Below are 18,269 nucleotides of genomic sequence, written 5' to 3' on the forward strand. Positions count from 1 at the left end.
AGGACCAACTCCCCTGGCGCAGTCGGCAGGATTTCAGTAGACCAGCAATTTCACCAAAGTTGCTGCTGGAATCTGGAGCAACCGGAACCCTCAGGCAGAGCCCAAAGCTTTGAAGCCTTCCCTGGAGTGGTTCTCTCTAGGAGCGTCTAGAAGTGGAGTGATGAACAGCCAAACAATACCAAGTCCCACAAAAGCCCAGCCTCCTGTTTTGGGTATATATATATATATCCTCTCAGAATTTTTCAGCTGGCAACAACAAAGCCCCCCTCCTCCCACAAAGTGGTTGGACTTCTAAGTGGATAAACATCACCTGCTCTCTCGCAAGTCTGTTCCCCATCCCACACTTGGGATCAAAACAAAAACATGCTTCTCTCCCCTACAGATAATTCTTTTTATGTATTTATTTTTAATGAGCTATAGTAATTATACACATTTATAGGATACATTGTGACATTGCAATGCATGCATACAATGTGTCATAATTGAATCAGGGTCATTGGCATATATGTCACCTCAGATATTTTCATTTTCTTATGTTAGGAATAGTTTTGTTAACTTTTCTGTTGCTGTGATAAAACACCATGACCAAAGCAGCGTATAGAAGGAAAGGTTTACCTGGGGCTCAGTTGTAGAGGCAGGGGAGTCCGTTACCATCATGGTAGGGAGCATGGCAGCAGGAAGGCATGGTGCTGGAGCAGCAGCTGAGAGCTTACATCCCCGAGCAGGAGGCCAAGAGAGTGCCCTGGGGATGGCAGGAGGCTTCAAAGCCCATGCCTGTGACTCACTTCCTCCAACAAGGCCACACCTCCTAACCCTCCTCAAGCAGTTTTACTGAGTAGGAGCCAAATATTTATGCATATGAGCCCATGGGAGCCATTTGCATTTAAGCCACCGCAAGAATATTCAAGATCCTCTCCACTAATCAATTGTTACCAACCATAGTTACCTCCTATGGAACTGCACCCCAGTACCAATTAGCTAGCCCCCCCAATCCCCCTGTTTCTTCCTTACACCCTCCCTTGGCTTTGATAACATGTATTCTCTTCTGTTCTATTCTATGAGACAACCTTTTTGTTTTTACATATAAATGAAAACACGAGGTGTTTATCTGTTTGTGCCAGACCATTTAACAATTCTTTTATTTTGCTTTGTAGCTTAGGCTATCTTGGAACTCTCTGTGTGGCCTCAAATCCAACTAAGATTTCAGGTATGCCCCACACCACTGTATATACTAATTCTTGATGCTTCAACGAGGGCATAATAGCTCTTATTTATTAGGCCCAAACAATCTTCCAAGCAGGTGGTGCTGGCATCAGTGGCCATCAGTCTAGTAGCCAAGAGAAGAAGAGGATGCTCCTGAAGGGGACCCCTGCTGTGTGTCAGAGAACCACCTTTCTAGGCCACCTTGAGTAGGAAAGGTTGGCCATGACTCTAACCTCCAGTTCTGCAGAGCTGAATCTATCGGGGGATTTCCCACTCCGAAGCTTCCTTCCCATGCACGATCTCTCTTCCCACGCACGGTCTCTCTTTCCATGCAAGGTTTCAGGACTTCTCAAACGGGACTCAACACAGCAAACTTGCCTGGACTTGAAACTTACTCAGTTTCTAGCTCTTGGGCCTGAGTTGGCTGCTCAGTGGGAACCACTCTTCATGGAGGCACAAGGGCCTCTTCATAAGTGAGCAAAGGGATCCTGGCCCTGCACTCAGCTTTTCAGTGTATATCCTAGTTCCTAACCAGGAAGTGGATGCTGCTCAGGACGACCTGCCCATTCTACTGTCTTTTGTTTGTTTGTTTGGTTGGTTTATTTGAGAAAGAATTTTTTGTGTAGTCCTGGAATTCACCCTGTAGACCAGGCTCGCCTCAAATTCAGGGATCTGCCTGCACTGTGCCCCTCCAGTGCTGGTATTAAGGGCATACGCCACTAAGCCCTGCTGCTTTTCTCAGTTTATTACTTTCCTTATTTCATTTTATGTGTGTAACTGTTCTGCCTTGAGTGTCTCTCTGTGCACCATGTGTATGGCTGGTACCTGTGGAGCTCAGAGGAAGGCGTTGGATCCCCTAGAATTACAGACAATCATGAGCCTCCATGTGGGTGCTGAGACTCAAACCCAGGTCCTCTGCAAGAGCAGCAAGTGCTCATAGCCCCTGAAGCAGCGCTCCAGCCCCTCCACTGTCCATTTAAGCACTGTTTCTCTATCTTGCAATGCTTCCCCCACCCCCCAGGATACCACTCTGGAGTATTCGGGCACTCTGTACCAAGCGTCCTCGGTACCCCACATCCTTGCTGGCCAGGTAAGGAGATAATCAAGCTAAAACCAACCACATTTGCCAGGTAGTGGTGGCACATGCCTTTAATCCCAGCACCTGGGAGGCAGAGGCAGATGGGATCTCTGTGAGTTCAAGGCCAGCCTGATCTACAAAGAGAGTCCAGGACAGCCAGGGCTCTGTTAGAGAAACCCTGTCTCAAGTAAATAAATAAATAAATAAATAAATAAATAAATAAATAAATCAACCACATTTCCAACACTTCTGATCCTATGTGTTCGAGTCAGTTTCTCTGAGATGCAGACTGTGAAGGAAACAGATGTGTACAAAGAAGTGGAGGCAACACTTCTGAAAGACGGGGCAGAGAGACTAGAAAGCAGGCCTGACACCTGCAGAGGAGAGAAGAAGAGGGGCAAAGGGCATTGGCTATGAGGTGCTTCCCAGAGAAACACTGGCCGGGCTGCTGAGGCTTACTTACCCTTTGTGTTATGCTGAAAGAACTCACTGGCTTAAATTCCCAGCTGACATTTTTCAGGCAGAGGACACAACATGATAATAGCAGAGGTTCAGTAATAAAGGCACTGAGGTATCAGGCACAGCTTCCCTTCTCTCCTTGTGACCGGATCCCACAAGTGCACAATAGTTCCATGTCTTGGCCATTGTGGGCATACATTTGACACCTGTTTGTATCTCTTAGCTGAACTATGGAATATGTGGGCACATTTCATGTCTATAGAAAAAGCCTCAGTTGTTGGCCACCTCTGGGCTTCACTAAAGAACCATGTGTTAAACAATGCCAACAGGGGGCTGGAGAGATGGCTCAGTGGTTAAGAGTACTACCTGCTCTTCCAAAGGTCCTGAGTTCAATTCCCACCAACCACATGGTGGTTCACAACCATCTGTAATATGATCTGATGCCCTCTTCTGGCATGCAGGAGTACATGCAGGCAGAACACTGTATACATAATAATAAATAATTTTAAAAAAAGAAAAGAAAAAGACTGTAGCTAGGCAGTGGTGCACACACTTTTAATCCCAGCACTTGGGAGACAGAAGCAGGCAGATCTCTGAGTTCAAGGCCAGCCTTGGGGGTGGTTTGAATAGATATGGCCCCCACAGACTCATGTGTTTGAATGCTTTGTCCATAGGGAATGGCACTATTAGGAGGCGTGGCCTTGTTGAGGTAGGTATGGCCTTTTTAGAGAAAGTGTCTCTCACGATGGACACAACTGTGTCCATAGATCTTTGATTTTATATATGCTCAAGCTATGCCCAGTGTGGCCCACAGTCTCCTGCTGCCTGCAGATCAAGATGTAGAACTCTCAGTTTCCTCTCCAGCACCATGTCTGCTTGCACGCTGCCATGCTTCCTGCCATGAAGATAATGGACTAAAAACAGCCCCAATGAAATGTTTTCCTTTATAAGAGTTGCCATGGTCATGGTGTCTTTTCACAGCAATGGAAACTAAGACAAACACTTATTAAACAGGCTATCTTTCCCCCAATGTATGTTTTTGATACTTTTCTCAAAAAATATGTGTCTGTATTTATTCTTCATTATCTTGGCTCCATTATGAAGAGAAAAAAACTTCCATAATTAACCAAGATGCTCCAGTAAATTTTACTAAGATTTAAGTTAGGGCACATTATGAAACCATGACATAGGAAAGAGTGGTAGAAGGGAGCTGGTGTTTCTGCACTGGGATGTGAGCCTGGAATTTTAGAGCCCGCTAAATTCTTGCTATGACCCTAGGAGATGGAGCTCGTGCCTGCGCTCTGTCTTGCTCCCTCCCTCTTTTTCTCTTAAGAAATTATTTTCTAAATAATTTTTGAAAATTACATTAATTAGGAGCTGGAGAGAGGGCTCAGAGGTTAAGAGCATTGTCTGCTCTTCCAGAGGTCCTGAGTTCAATTCCCAGTAACCACATGGCGGCTCACAGGCATTTATAGTGATCTGGTGCCCTCTTCTGGCCTGTAGGCTCACATGCAGGCAGAACACAGTATATATAATAAATAAATCTAAAAAAAAAGTACAGTAATTAATTAATATGTATTTGTGTTCATGTGCCACAGCACTCTGGAAAGAGAGGGCAGCCTGTGGGAGTTGGTTCTCTCTTCACACCATATGGGTCCTAGGGAAGGCACTTTGGTTAACACGTTTGGAACCCTGATAAACCAATTTACTCACTAGCCATCTCACCAGCACTCCTGGAATCATAGTCACTAAAAAATAAAAAAAATTAAAATCTGTTACTTTACCTTTTCTTGTAACCACTTTGGTTCAACAAGAAAAAGCAGCTTCTCCCCAGGTATGATGCCACATGCCTTAGTCTCAGCAGCACTCAGGGGGCAGAGGCCACACAGGCTCTTTGGGGAGGGACGTGGGCGCCTCTGAGGAACATTGTTTAGACTCTTTCCAAGGCTTCTGACACGATGATGCTGTTCCTCCGATGACCACCATTCCCACGTTGTTCTGTTGCCCACTGGCTGCCATCTTCACACACTCATGAATCACAAGGTTCATGAAGGGGTCAAAGCCCCGCAGTATCCCTTGTACATGTCTGCCAACACTTAACTTCAATGATAACTTCTTGTCAATAAATTTCTTCAGTTCGGGAGGGTGGACCTTGCTCAGTGGTGACTCCTCAGCAGGATCGGCACGATGGCGAAGGAGTGAGCAGCTTCACCAACTTTTTCCTTTTTAAATTGATGATTTTAGGTATTTTTTTTAGAGTGACAGAAGGCTGATTAACACAGTACGAAAATAGGACATTTCCTGTAACAGTTTTATTACAATTCACATAGCATATAATTCACCTACTTAAATTATCTTCTAAATGGTTTTAGTAGCTGTGCAGTTCTGTAGCCATCACTACAATTTTAGAACTTTCATCACCCCCAAAAGAAATCCTATACCTTTTACTTGTCATTCATTTCCCTCTCTACCCTACCAGCTGCTGGCCTCTTTTAATCTACTTCTCTCTTTTCATAGATTTGTCTATTCTGGACATTTCCCACTGGTAATATCACATAATTCATTCTTTTGAGACAAGTTTCTTTCATTTAGTATGTTTTTAATGTTCATCCACATTGTGGTATCAGTTTTTTTTTTTTTTTTTTAAATACAGGATCTCATTATGTAACCCTGGCTTACCCGGATCTTGCTGTGTAGACCAGGCTATCCTAAAACTCAGAGATCTGTCTGCCTCTTCTCCACTTCCCCCAGTGGTGGGAAGGTGTGTACCACCATACCCAATATTGTTGGCTCTTTAAAAAAAAGTTTTTATAAGCCGGGTATGGTGGTACACGCCTGTAATCCCAGCACTCAAGAGGCAGAGGCAGATTGATCTCTGGGAGTTCGAGGTCAGCCTGGTCTACAAAGCGAGTCTAGGACAGCCAAAGATACACAGAGAAACTCTTTCTCAAAAAACAAAAAATAAAGTTATTTTTAATTATGCATATATAATTTAATTATGTATATACAATATGAATATTACACATATGTAATAAAGTATATGTGTAAATGGAAATATGTGCATGAGTACAGTTGCTCTTGAGACTGCAAGAGTGTCAAAGCCTCCGGAACTGGCATTTGTGAGCTGATAAGGGTGCTGGGAAACACTCTGGTTTTCTGCAAGAGCACTATGTACTCTTAACCTTGGAGCGGCTTCTTGGGCCCCTTCTGCTGTTGTTCCAGAGGGTCTCAGGTAGCCCAGCTACCCTTGAACTTGCTGTGAAGTTTGGCCTTGAGTTTCTCATTCTCTTGCCCCCACCTTTCAAGGGCTAGGATTACAGGTATATGCCATCCAGGCTAAGTTGTTTGCTTTTTATATCCTAAACATTTTCTGTAGACAAGCTACATATACAGATATAAAGAAGATAAAAAGCATCCATGGTTCTACTATCTAGAGGTGGCCACTATTAACATGAGTATCTTTTTGTTCTGGATTACTCTATGCTTAGTAAGTGGAATGTTACTTTATGTGAAGGTCAGAGGACAATTTGTCTGGGTCAGTTCTCTTTTCCCTATGTGGGTTCCCCCTTGAGCCCAAGTCAAGTCATTACATTTGGCTGCAAGCACATTTATCTGATGAGCCATTCTGTCAGTTCTATCATATAGACGTGTGTATGTGTGTGTGTGTTCATGTTAATTTTTGTGATTCTGGGGATAGAAGCTAAGGGACTCACATACAATTCGCCAGTGTGTTTTGTTTTTAATGTTTTTCAAGACAAGGTTTCTTTGTGTAGGCCTGGCTATGCTAGACTCACCTTGTAGACCAGGCTGGCTTAAAACTCAGAGATCTGCCTGCCCCTGCCTTCAAAGTGCTGCGATCATGGACTAATACCGCACACCTGGCTAATACCACAGCTTTTATCTGAGTGTTGTTTGTTTTTAAAAATAAATGATTTAGTGTTCTCATCCAAAAAGTAGTGGTTTTGTTGTTGTTCAAGACAGGGTGTCACTATGTAGCCATGGCTAGCCTCAAACTCACAAAGATCTGCTTGCCATTGCCTCCTGAGTGTTGTGCGGCAGACTGAGGATAGGTGAACAAATCTCTTTTCACCTCAAATAGGGAATCAATGACAGACCAAAGCAGGATACCACCAAAGTCCAACCTTGTGAAGCAGTATGGTTCATTGGGATTACAGGAACTGAAAAGACTCAAAAAATAGCTGCATCCCTAATGGCGACCCCACAAGGGTTGTGAAAGTTAGAAACTAGAGCACACTGCAGTCTGCAGGCAACTCAGCAGGTTGCAGAGTCCTTTCCAAGTCGGTCTGAGTTTCTTCCAGGCAGCTCAACGGTCATTGTTTGGCAGGTCTCTCTGCTCCTCCCAGGCTGCCTTGGTTGGTCTCCACTTTGCTGCACTTACCCTGCTTCTTTCAGGCACCCGGGCTCAGCTGAAAGTCTTTATTTACTCTTTATACACTCTTGGGGGGCCGTGGAGGGATCCAAGCGAACCTAGTCAGTTTCAGGAACTTCCTGATGTTGTTAGCTTCCCCATATAATATCCTGTTGTTTCACCTCTGTGAAAACATCTTAAGAAATTTGTTGTTGAGTTTTCCAGACCCGGTTTCTATGTGTAGCCCTGGCTGTCCTGGAACTCACTTTGTAGACCAGACTTGCCTTGTCTGGCTTACAAATGCTGGTAATAAAGGTGTGCACCATTATCTTCTGGCTTGAAATGAAAGGTTTTAATCTCAGGAAACTGCTACACAACAAGCACAACGTGTGTGTGTGCGCGTGTGTGTATGTGTGTGTGTTTAAAGCAAACAAGGTAACTTACACAATCTTGTCATCTTAAATTGGAATACTCAATTGAAGACAACTTATGCTAAGGCTCATGTTGCCGCCGGGGAATGATGGTGTCCCCTTCAAAGCTCATATTGAAACTTAGTCCTCCATGCAAGAGTATTAAGAAGCTCTGGCCCAAAGAATGGGATTAGTACACTTATAAAGAGCTCAGTGTGAAGGGGCACTCCTGCTCTTGTCTCAGGAAGAGAGCACATCTTCACCCCTAGAGATGTTAAGAGCAAGATGGCCATCATGGAAGGAGAAAGCAGCCCTCACCAAAAGCACAGAAAGTGACAACCACCTTAACATTTCCAGAATCCAGAACCATGAAAAATGAACTTCTGTTGTTCAGAAATTATCAAGTCACAAGGTACCTTGTCATAGCAGCATAAATAGATTAGGACATGTTATCTTTACACTGAGGTACTGAAAAATGTATGGAAACTTCGTCAGAAGAAAATCTGAGCCAGGTGTGGTGGCACACGCCTTTCATCCCAGCACTCAGGGAGGCAGAGGCAGGTGGATCTCTTGGGAGCTTGAGGCCAGTCTGGCCTACAAATTGAGTCCAGGACAGCCAAGGCTACACAGAGAAACCTTGTCTCAAAGAAACCAAAAACCAACAACAACAAAAAATCTGGTTTGCATGGCTGGAGAGATGGCTCAGTTAAGAACACGGCTGCTCTTGCAAAGGACTGGAGTTCAACTCCCAGCAACCACATGACAGCTCACAACTGTCTGTTACTCTAGTTCCAGGGTATCCAACACCCTCACACAGCCAGACATGCAAGCAAAACACCAATGCACATAAAAAAATAAATCATTTTTAAAAGTCTGGTTTGCTTTGATCTGACACCACCTCATCTACTGTCTACATTTGCTTTCACAGTACTTGCCTCTCTGTCCCTCCCACCCCTGGCTTCCTCCATGCTGATTTTCTCTCTTATTCTCAGAGGTTAACTTATGCGTGCTTTCATTTTAAAATTGATGAAGACACCCAAGCCCCAAGAAGCACCAGTTTACTCTGATAGAGGCGGGCTGGTCAGAATGTGGTCAGAGGGTTCAGAAGGGGTTGGGTTAACTCAGAAGGCGAGGTTACGTTAAAACTTTCTGCCCATTCCCTCTAGGCACCAAGAAGCTTCCTGTCTTTTTCCTCACCCCTTGAGAGATGGATTCCATCCTGCCCCTCCCCCAACTCCACATTCGGTGGAGGTTCTACCTAAAGTGGTGGCGGTAGCAGCTGACAGCTGGGTCCAAGGAGCCATAGGGTCTTTCCACTCCTTAATTAAGACAGCTGCTTCTGCCTGCATTTTACAGCTGAGAGTTTGAAGCCCAAGAATTAAGCTTGCCTGGGGATGTTACAACCAGCAGCCCAAGTTCCACCCTCAACTTTAACAGCCAGCAGGGTGGCCACCTGCTGTCCTTTTCCTGACCCAGCACTCTTCCACGATTCTTCTCACATTTGTGTTTTAGAACAGAAATGAAAGCCTGCTATTTCTACTACTTAAAATCTCACTTTATTGTACTAAGTCCAACCTAGTCTAGGCTGGCCTGCTCTCAACACTGCATCATCTTTTAACTTTTTAGTTCTTGGAACTCACCCAGCCACCCGTTCTCTCTTTTAAGTGCGTCACTGCTAGACTCTCCGACCACCCCCTCCTCAAATTCTTGGAGAACAGACCCCAGAGAACACGCTAGTTAAAATAGCAACCATGGTTTTCACAGCGGGAAAGTGTTAAAGAGTTGGGAACTGTGAAATCTTTCCCGGGGCTTCCTTCACTATGGGAGGAAGTCTCATGCAGTTTCATTACACTGGGCCAGTGTCACTAGTGTCTTCACCAAGCATCCTTAGTCACTGGGAGGCTCCCAGCTCACTACTGGTCTCGGGTGGGAACGCATTCCAGAAAGATCGCAGGACAGTTCGCTGGCCGGCGGCCTACACCAACTTGGTGACCTCTCAAGGTCTAAGTCCCGCCCGGCCGCTCGCAGTTCAGGTTCCGGCGCCGGCCGCCGGGACCCCGCGTCTGTGACCTGCAGGCAAAGCGGACGCCGCGGCCTGGGCACTTGGGGTGGGGGGAAGGGCAGGGACGGAGGCGCCAGGGGAACGCGGTTTGGGGGAGCCAGGTACACGTTACTTCGGGCTGAGCCCCCCTCGGTGCAGAGCGACCAGGAACCCAGGTCTCGTCCGCCGAGCCGCCCGCCCGGGGCCTCCGTCCCTCTCTCCCGCTCCCCTCAGGAAACAAACAGCCTGCACTTCCCGCAGCCGCAGCGCGGGCCGCGCGCCGGGAGCGAGCGCAGGCAAGGGGGGCGGCGCGGGCGGGCGCAGCGGGGCTGGCACCGCGCCCCCCGCGCTCGGCCCTACCGGGCTTCTCGGCGCGGCCTCCCCTGCCCTCCTTCAGGCCGGGCCCCCCCGGTGGAGGCGAGGCCCCGGAGGCCCCCTCCCGGCAGGCTCGGGCGGAGCCGGACGGCCTGGCGGGAGCAGGCGCCGCGGGCCGCGAGCTCCTCATTCGAACCTCCCTCGCAGACAGTCTCCGCCCCACAATGCACCGGGGCGGGCAGCCTTTGAAAAAGCGGCGCGGCTCGTTCAAGATGGCGGAGCTCGACCAGTTGCCTGACGAGAGTAAGTAGCGTCTCGGAGCAGCCCTCCTTCCCGCCGGTTGCTTGTCCCCGAGAGGTCGCACCGGCCGAGTCCGGTTGCCGGGCAGGTGGGATGCCTGCCAGCCCACCGCGGTGCCCGGGCTTCCTACTCCGGCGCTGCCGCCGCGTCGCCGCCTTTGTTATGGTGTCTGTGTGTCTCTGTTTCTGGGGTTGTGCGAGCGCCAGCGCCGGAAACCGAAAGCCGGGGAGTCCAGCCTGTCCTGACCGAGTCGGCGGCTGCTCTCTCGGAGCGACTGCGGGCCCCGGCGGAGGTGGGCGAAGAGCGGCCCCCCAGTTGCGGGCGCTGTCCTCGCCGCCCGCCCGGTTACGTAACTCGCCGGGAGGGGGCCGGGAAGGTTCGGGCTGGCCACCTGGGACACAGCCCCTCTCCATGCCCGGGCCTCTGATCTGATCCTATGACAGCTTCTGCAGGCACTTGTGATCGCTGCACCCCCTTCTCTCCCCTCCCCACCCCGTGTCCATCCTGGAAGTGTTTCCTTCCGTGTCACAACAGGGTTGGCCCCTTCCCTTGGGACTACAGGTGGCCGTGGACCTTTCCGGAGATGATCCAGCGTGGATACCGTGTTGAGGTAGCTCCATTCCCCGGACCTTCCGTCTGAGTGGCTGTGTCTTAAGAGTATGGGGTTGTCTTTACACGTGGATGTGAGCCCCGCGGTATACATGTATGTTGTTACTCTGCCTGACACCCACTCGTGCGCGTTGCCTCACTTAACCTTCTGTACTCACTCAACCTCTTAAGACAGGATGTTCACCTGTACGCAGACAGGGAAAGCACCAGTTCTGCACCCGAAGGAACAGGGAACAATTCTGTAACTGTCATAGTGCACTATTAGAGGACAGATATTTTAGTTACAAAATGGTCTTGAATCAACACACTCTGCGGTGTGTATTTATTTGTAGCACTCAGTCAGAGTATACTACAAAAAGGTTTGCAGGTGTGGTGACTCGCACTTTTAATCCCAGGAAGAGATCTATGAGTTCGAGTCCAACCTGGTCTATAGAGCGTGTTCCAGGACAGCCAGGGCTACATAGAGAAACCCTGTCTTGGAAAAACAAACAAACGAAAAACAAAACTAAGCAGAAGTATTATTATTTTTATAACAAAGAAGTGTTTTTTTTTTTTTTTTTAAACCATTTGGCGTGCCCTGGCAGGACGTTGGGACAGAGAAACCTGTCTCAAAAAGCCAAGAAAAAGCTCAATCTCAGTTAAATGTATCTGTGCACAAAACGAATATACCTTTAAAGAAGAGATTCGAGATACTTCTATTTTCTTCGAGGTCATGTGTTCCTTACTATAGTTAAGTCAAAAGTTCAGGTTGCCAAGCTGATGAAAACCTGATGTATTTAGAGTTTGTGTTTTAACTTTGGTTTAGACCAGTGCTGTCTCAAAAGAACTTTCTCAGTGATGAGACTGTTGACTTTCCTAGTGTGCAGGGGTCAACCTCCGAGTCACCTGAGGCCAGAATGGCTGAGGTGCTGGGTTTTATTTTCATTTAATCTTGACTTATGTTTAAGTAGTGGGTGATAGCTATTGTTGTTTGGAGAATGTGGTTGATTGTTATTTAGGATGCTTGAAAACAAAGAGAACCGTGCTAAGCAGACTGTCACCTGCTGCCTGAAGAGGGGCACAGTGACGGACGTGTGTCAACCCTACACGTGTGTGCTGAGACAAAAGGGGAGCTCTGCGCTGGAAGCCAGCCTGGGCTGCACTGTAAGGTTTTCCATCCTCTGTGATGAGTATGTTTCCATACCCCTGTGACTTCTTGGGGCTGTTGACAGGATTATTTGGTCAGCAGCCCACCAGAGCAGAGTCACTTACGGTTTCCCTCATGCCTACGGTGATGGTTGATTTTGACAGCTTGATTGGATGGAGAAATATCTAGGAGACTAAAAAAGCACCTTTAGGAAATAATATTCTTGTTGGTACAAGCTTGGGGTTTATATTGAGGTTCAGCTATCAACTACACTGTTAAGTAATGTATAACCCATTGTTTATATTACCGTGTGGTGCCTCTGGTACTTTGGTTGGGGCAGATTGTGTGTGTGTATGTTTTAGCTAAACTACAGATTGGTCAAAAGCAGGAATTGTGTATTTGTTTTGTTACACAATGACACATATAGACTTAAAGATTTGGCTAAAATGGAACTACATTTGAAATAATATTAATTAAAGTAGAACATGATATGGAAAGGGAAAGTAATTTCAGTTTGATATGAAAAACATTAAGTTTTTTCCCCCCGGTTTAGTTATGTAGTATATTAGCTAGTTATGTAGCTAGGGAGTTATGTAGTATATTAGCTAGTAGGCCTTTATCATCAAAAATCACAGCTATCATTTCCTGGGTGCTTGCTGTGATCTACAATCAGCATATACTCATATGTACGCTCATATTTTTGGTCCCTTTTGCTTTCTCTTCATTTGATCTGTATTCCACTTGATGGTAAGCACATGAGTTTTACAGGTGAGCAAAATCTTTGCTCTAAGCTCCTGGTTTCTTTTGTTTTTGTTTTTGTTTTAAGCTCCTGTTCTTGAATTCTTGCTACTTTACATCTCCTCTTAGATGTTGCAGAGGGATCATCAAACTTAAGAAATTCAAATTTTGCCAGGCAGTGCTGGCGCATGCCTTTAATCCCAGCACTCGGGAGGCAGAGGCAGGTGGATTGCTGTGAGTTCGAGCCACCTTGGTCTACAGAGTAAGTCCAGGACAGCCAAGGCTACACAGAGAAACCCTGTCTTTAAAAAAAAAAAAAAAAAAAAAATTCAAATTTTATCTCAGAAACCCACCGTAGTGCATAGGTGCTTCCGGTAGCCTTGTCTTGATGAATAGTCCCTGTGTGTGTCCCGTGGCTGAGCAGAAACATGGTTCTTTGGCCCTTTCTTCTCACTTCCTTTGTTCAAGTGTTTACTGAGTCTTGGAGCTTACCTTCTGTATGCTTCTCAGTTCTTTGTTTTTACAATCACCTAGCCCAGGATGTCACTATTTCAGTAACCCATTCCCTCCCCACAGATGTAGGCCAGAGGAATCCTTTCAGAGCAGAGCTCTCTGCCTCCTGCTATCCTGTATTATAATCCTTGAGGCAGGGTCTCCACAGTCGTCTCTGGCTGGCCTGACTTGATTTGTAGACCATGCTGATCTTGCACTTGCAGCAATCCTCCTGCTTCTGCTTCCTTATTGCTAGGGTTGCAAATGACCCATCACCCCCAGCCATCCTCCTGTTTAAAACTTTTAGTAGCTTTCTCAAAGACCCCATGTTTCCTGGCTGCCCAACTTCCCCATATATTTGTACCTCTCCTCATCCTGAGTTAATTGGACTGTTTTCATTCCTGTGCATAAACTGTTCTTGAGGCTGCTCTCCTCGCCCCTCACTTCAGTTAACTTCTATTTTTTATAAAGTATCATGTTGAGTTTTTTTAATGTTTACTTTGTTATTTTTTATTGTGTGTATACGTCTGTCTGTTTGTGGGTATGTGCATGTATGAAGCGTGCACATAGAGGCCAGAGGTATTGCCTGCCTCCAGAGGTGGAGTTACGGGCATTTGTGGAGCATCCAGCGTGGGTGCTAGGAACCAAGCTCTAGTCCTCTAGAGGAGCAGAAGGTGCTCTTTTTTTTTATTTTATTTTTGTTTTTTTCTTGAGACAGGGTTTCTCTGTGTAGCCTTGGCTGTCGTGGACTCACTTTGTAGACCAGGCTGGCCTAGAACTCACAGAGACCCACCTGCCTCTGCCTCCGAGTGCTGGGATCACAGGTGTGTGCCACCACGCCCAGCCAGAAGGTGCTCTTAACTGCTGAGCCATCATCTCTCCAGCCCCCGGTTTGAAATATTTTGTGGTTATTTTTCATCCTCTGTGACAAGTATGTCTCTTTGAAGTGCATCCATGCCCCTGTGTACCTTCTCTTGGCTGCCTCACTTGTAGTTACACGTTTGTAGATGGGATTATTTGGTCAGCTCTACCCCACCAGAGTAGAGCCACTTATGTTTTTTTCCTCATACCTGCACTGATGATTAGTTTTGACAGCTTGATTGGGTTAAGAAATACCTAGGAGGGGCTGGAGAGATGTCTCAGAGTTAGTTAAGAACACAAGCTACTTGCTCTTGCAAAGGTCCGGAGTTCAACTCCTAGCAACCACATGGTGGCTCACAACCATTTATGAGATCTGGTACCCTCTTCTGGTGTGCAAGCGGAACACTGTATACATTAATAAATAAATAAATCTTTAAAAGAAATGCCTAGGAGATCAGTAAAGCACACCTGATGTATCCATGAGCATACCTTCAAAATAATTAGATCAGGAGGCTCTGACCTAATAAGCAGATTGATCCCTTGGTGGATTGGTGTGACGGCATTATTGGAGATGGTGAACGGTAGGAGGTAGGGCCTAGATGTTGGGGTCTGCCCTTGGAAGTTTTGTGTTACCCTGGCATCTTGCTGACATCTCATCAGCTCTGCTTTTCCATATGCTCCATGCCATGGTGAAGTGAACAAACCCTCTGAAACCCTGAGCAAAACTCATCTTCCCAGCTTTAAGTTGTCTAGTCAGGTGTTCCTGTCACAGCAGTTCAGAAGTTACTAGGAGCACACACCTGCATTCCCACCTCTAAGCACAGCCCCTGCTTTCATCTTTCTGCGCGCGCGCACACACACACGCGCGCACACACACACACACACACACACACACACACACACACACACACACACACACACACACACACACACACACACACCCCCCCCCAGGACAGTGGCCATCTTCCTCACCAGATATTCAATCTAAACTGCTTCTTCCTGGATCCATGTTGTGGCCTCTTGCTTTTGTGGTGGGGGTAGGGGTTTCTTTCTGATTTTTTTGGCTAGTTCTTTTCAGATGTTATTTCCTTGGAAGCTTTCCCTAACTCCGTTTATGTTCTTTATAGTATCTGTCATGAAGTATACTTATTGTTTTATGTAGTTGTTTGTTGTATGTCTCTTTCCACTACAATAACTCTCTTGAGAGTGGAGTCTTTTAGTAGTGACCTCAGTCTAAAACTGCTTATGGCAAGCATTCAGTAAATACTAGTTGAATGTTGAATAAATGGAACTGGCTGGAGCGGGATTCTAACTTAACCATACTCACCTGCCTGTAAAATTCATGTTTTTAAACTGATGGAGAATTGGTCAGTTGATGTAATGTGAGCCCATCTGAAAATTAGCCATGTTTTGTATATTTTGCTCTAAGCACTGTTGCTTATATCTATTGTCTACTCTCCTTTTGCACATGAAGCAGCAGCAGCACAGAGAGCTGAAATACTTCTGGACAGTAACGTAGCAAGGAAGTGGCAGAGCCAAGATCTAACCTACAGTCAGCCTCAATGTTCTAGAACCTATGCTCTTTTTTAAAAGGGTTCATTTTTAATTATATGTATAGTATGTGCATGTGAGCGAAGGTGTACTCAGAGGCCAGAGCTTCAAATACTCCTGGAGCTGGAGTCCCTTGGTTCCTCTGTGAGGCGGTGCACACTCTTAGCTGCAGAGCGCTGCCTGCTGTTAACTGCTGTACTGCCTGATAAAAAAGGTATGCATTAAGGTAGTTAACCGGAGTCCTCAAGGTATGATTCCCACCTTAGTGATAGATGGCTGCTCTTGCGGCTTGTACCTCTTTCTCAGAACCCTGTTCAAATGGCCCTTTCAGAGAAACTAATTCATGGGCGCCTTACATAAAAACAGTCTGTCCTCCCACACTCCACTCTGCCATCCTGCCTCACTTTTTCCGTAGCTCATCATTACCTGTTTCTTTGCCCCACTAACTAGAACAGAAGCTGGGGAGAGCAGAGATTTCGGTGCGTTTTCCTTGCTGTGGAGTCATGTCGCCTGAGCAGGAACTGCCACGCAAACAACACTTACTGTACACCCATCTTTTCCTGGGATGAACTGTGTTTTCTTCAGTATTTTGGTGGCAGTATGTTCTGTCTACCTGTTTCTTGGATGTATTTTATTTGAAGCTTGCTAGTAGAATTTTTATTTGTTTATTTTGTGTCACTAGCGATTGAACATAATAGGCAAGCACTCAAACCAGCTGTGTCCCCAGCCCTTTTAGCAAAATTCCATGGTTCTCTCCCCCTACTCCCTTACTCTTTGAACATTAAACTTGAAAAAACTCTTTTTCCTATTGAGTCTCCTGCTTGTATCTACCACTCACGGATCCTGCCTACTGTCAGGAGACCCTGTAGCCCTGTGCTTCTCACAGTGGTTACCTGCCATGGATCCTTAAAGAGCTTCATTAATCGTAGATTATGAATGTAGGAGCTCCCTGGCTTCTCTATCCTAAGTTTATCTAGTGACTCCCTCTACATGTACGCTAGCCCTCCTTGGGTGCTCAGGATTCCATTTCCCCATATAGGTTTTGTTTGTTTGTTTGTTTTCAAGACAGGGTTTCTCTGTGTAGCCTTGGCTGTCCTAGACTCACTTTGTAGAACAGGCTGCCTTGAACTCACAGAGATCCGCCTGCCTCTGCCTCCCAAGTGCTGGGATTAAAGGTGTGCACCACCATGCCCGGCTAAGTATTGCACATACCTACCTGCATTCAAGATCGACAAACTCTGGATCATGTTTAATTCCTGTTTATTCTGTTACCTCTTTTGATTTGAATTCCAGTAACATGAGTTTTCTCTCTCTTTCCCTCCAGTGCTAGAGCATTTTTGAATGAGGGTGCAAAATTACTTCTGTCCTTACTCATTTATTCTTCTTTTTCTACATTTATCTCTCTTTGAATGATTTCCAGCTGCTGTCAGAACTTCCACAGGCCCGCTGAGTCTCTGCGGTTCTTACTTGAATGCCAGGCTTCTTACTTCGTTCCTTTTGAAGACAGGGACCCGCTGTCTAGGCCTCACCATGGAGCTCAGGCTTGCCTTGAACCTGTGGCAGTCCTCTGCTCTTCTGTGTTCGATGCAGACACGAGCTGCTGTGCTCAAACTAAACTGCGTTTTTATAACCAAACCAAGCTCTTCTACTCTGATCTCAATTATGAAATATTTATTGATTTGGTTAGTTTGCTTATTGTGGATTGTTTTGTTTTGTTTTGAGATAAGGTCTCACTATGTAGTTTTGGCTGTTCTGGATCATAGAGATCTGCCTTAAAGACATACACTGTCGTGCCCAGCTGATTTGTTTTGTTTTTAATTTCAGGCTCTTCAGCAAAAGCCCTTGTCAGTTTAAAAGGTAAGAATTACGCTTTTCTAGATGTGTGTCACAGTTGGAGTCTATTTTTTCTTTTCCCTGAGTTGCGTGTGACTGGTTGTGTCTTGTGCTGACTTTTCGCTGATAACCTTAAATTCCTATGCTTTTACAGGAGAATGGGCCTTTATTTGTTAACAACTAAGAACATTTTTGTGAAATTTTAATTTCCTGAAATTATTGATTAAAGAATATCTTCTTTTGTTTTTGTTTTTTGAAGTGGCTTGATACTCACCATGTGGACCAGGCTGGCCTAAAACTCACAGAGATCCCCCTGCCGCTGCCTCCTGTTTAAAGTCACTGTGCCTCGTTTAAAGACTACCTTAAACAGAGCTGGAAGTGGAGTGCAGCAGCAGAGTGCTTGCATAAGCCCTCGCTTCAGTTTCAGGGCTAGAAAAGCGTTCTGAAGAGTCAGGAAACCTGTGCTGAGCCACATCAATGTTGGTTTCATTTTTTAAAAAGAATTATCTTTTTAAGAATATTGCATGTTCTCTGAACTATAAGGGTGGGATTTTTCTGAAAAAGGAGGAGGTGGGGGTGGCAGCCTGGTCCTCAAGGAACTATTCCTGCCTCAGCCTCCATCTTACTTACTTTTTTTTTTTTTAAGATTTTTTTCGAGACAAGGTTTCTCTGTGTACCTTTGGCTGTCCTGGACTCGCTTTGTAGACCAGGCTGGCCTCGAACTCACATTGATCTGCCTGCCTCTGCCTCCCGAGTGCTGGGGTTAAAGGCGTGCGCCACCACGCCTGGCCCCTTACTTACATTTTTGTGCGTTTTTATTTATTTTTGCTGGTTTGTTTTTTGAAACAGGGTCTCACTATATAGTGCTAACTGGCCTGAAGCTC

General features: G+C 46.0%; 2 protein-coding genes and 1 pseudogene across 2 annotated transcripts in view; 1 reads left to right on the plus strand and 2 right to left on the minus strand.

Annotated features, from left to right (window-relative positions):
- Coq8a (coenzyme Q8A) overlaps positions 1 to 17,001 on the minus strand; it is a 450,047-nt gene extending 433,046 nt beyond the window's left edge. Inside the window, exon 1 of the mRNA XM_051148012.1 lies at positions 16,992 to 17,001. The gene's annotated coding sequence lies outside the window, so the exon portion shown is untranslated. The remainder of the gene's footprint in view (positions 1 to 16,991) is intronic.
- Positions 4,671 to 7,435, minus strand: LOC127191158 (small nuclear ribonucleoprotein G-like; annotated as a pseudogene).
- The window catches only part of Lin9 (lin-9 DREAM MuvB core complex component), a 48,452-nt gene continuing 40,191 nt past the window's right edge, over positions 10,009 to 18,269 (plus strand). Inside the window, exons 1-2 of the mRNA XM_051148019.1 lie at positions 10,009 to 10,178; positions 17,377 to 17,409. Of these exons, the coding sequence (XP_051003976.1) occupies positions 10,100 to 10,178; positions 17,377 to 17,409 (112 nt within the window). The 5' untranslated portion in view covers positions 10,009 to 10,099. The remainder of the gene's footprint in view (positions 10,179 to 17,376; positions 17,410 to 18,269) is intronic.

The sequence above is a fragment of the Acomys russatus genome, chromosome 6 (genome assembly GCF_903995435.1).
Source record: "Acomys russatus chromosome 6, mAcoRus1.1, whole genome shotgun sequence".
NCBI lineage: Eukaryota > Metazoa > Chordata > Mammalia > Rodentia > Muridae > Acomys > Acomys russatus.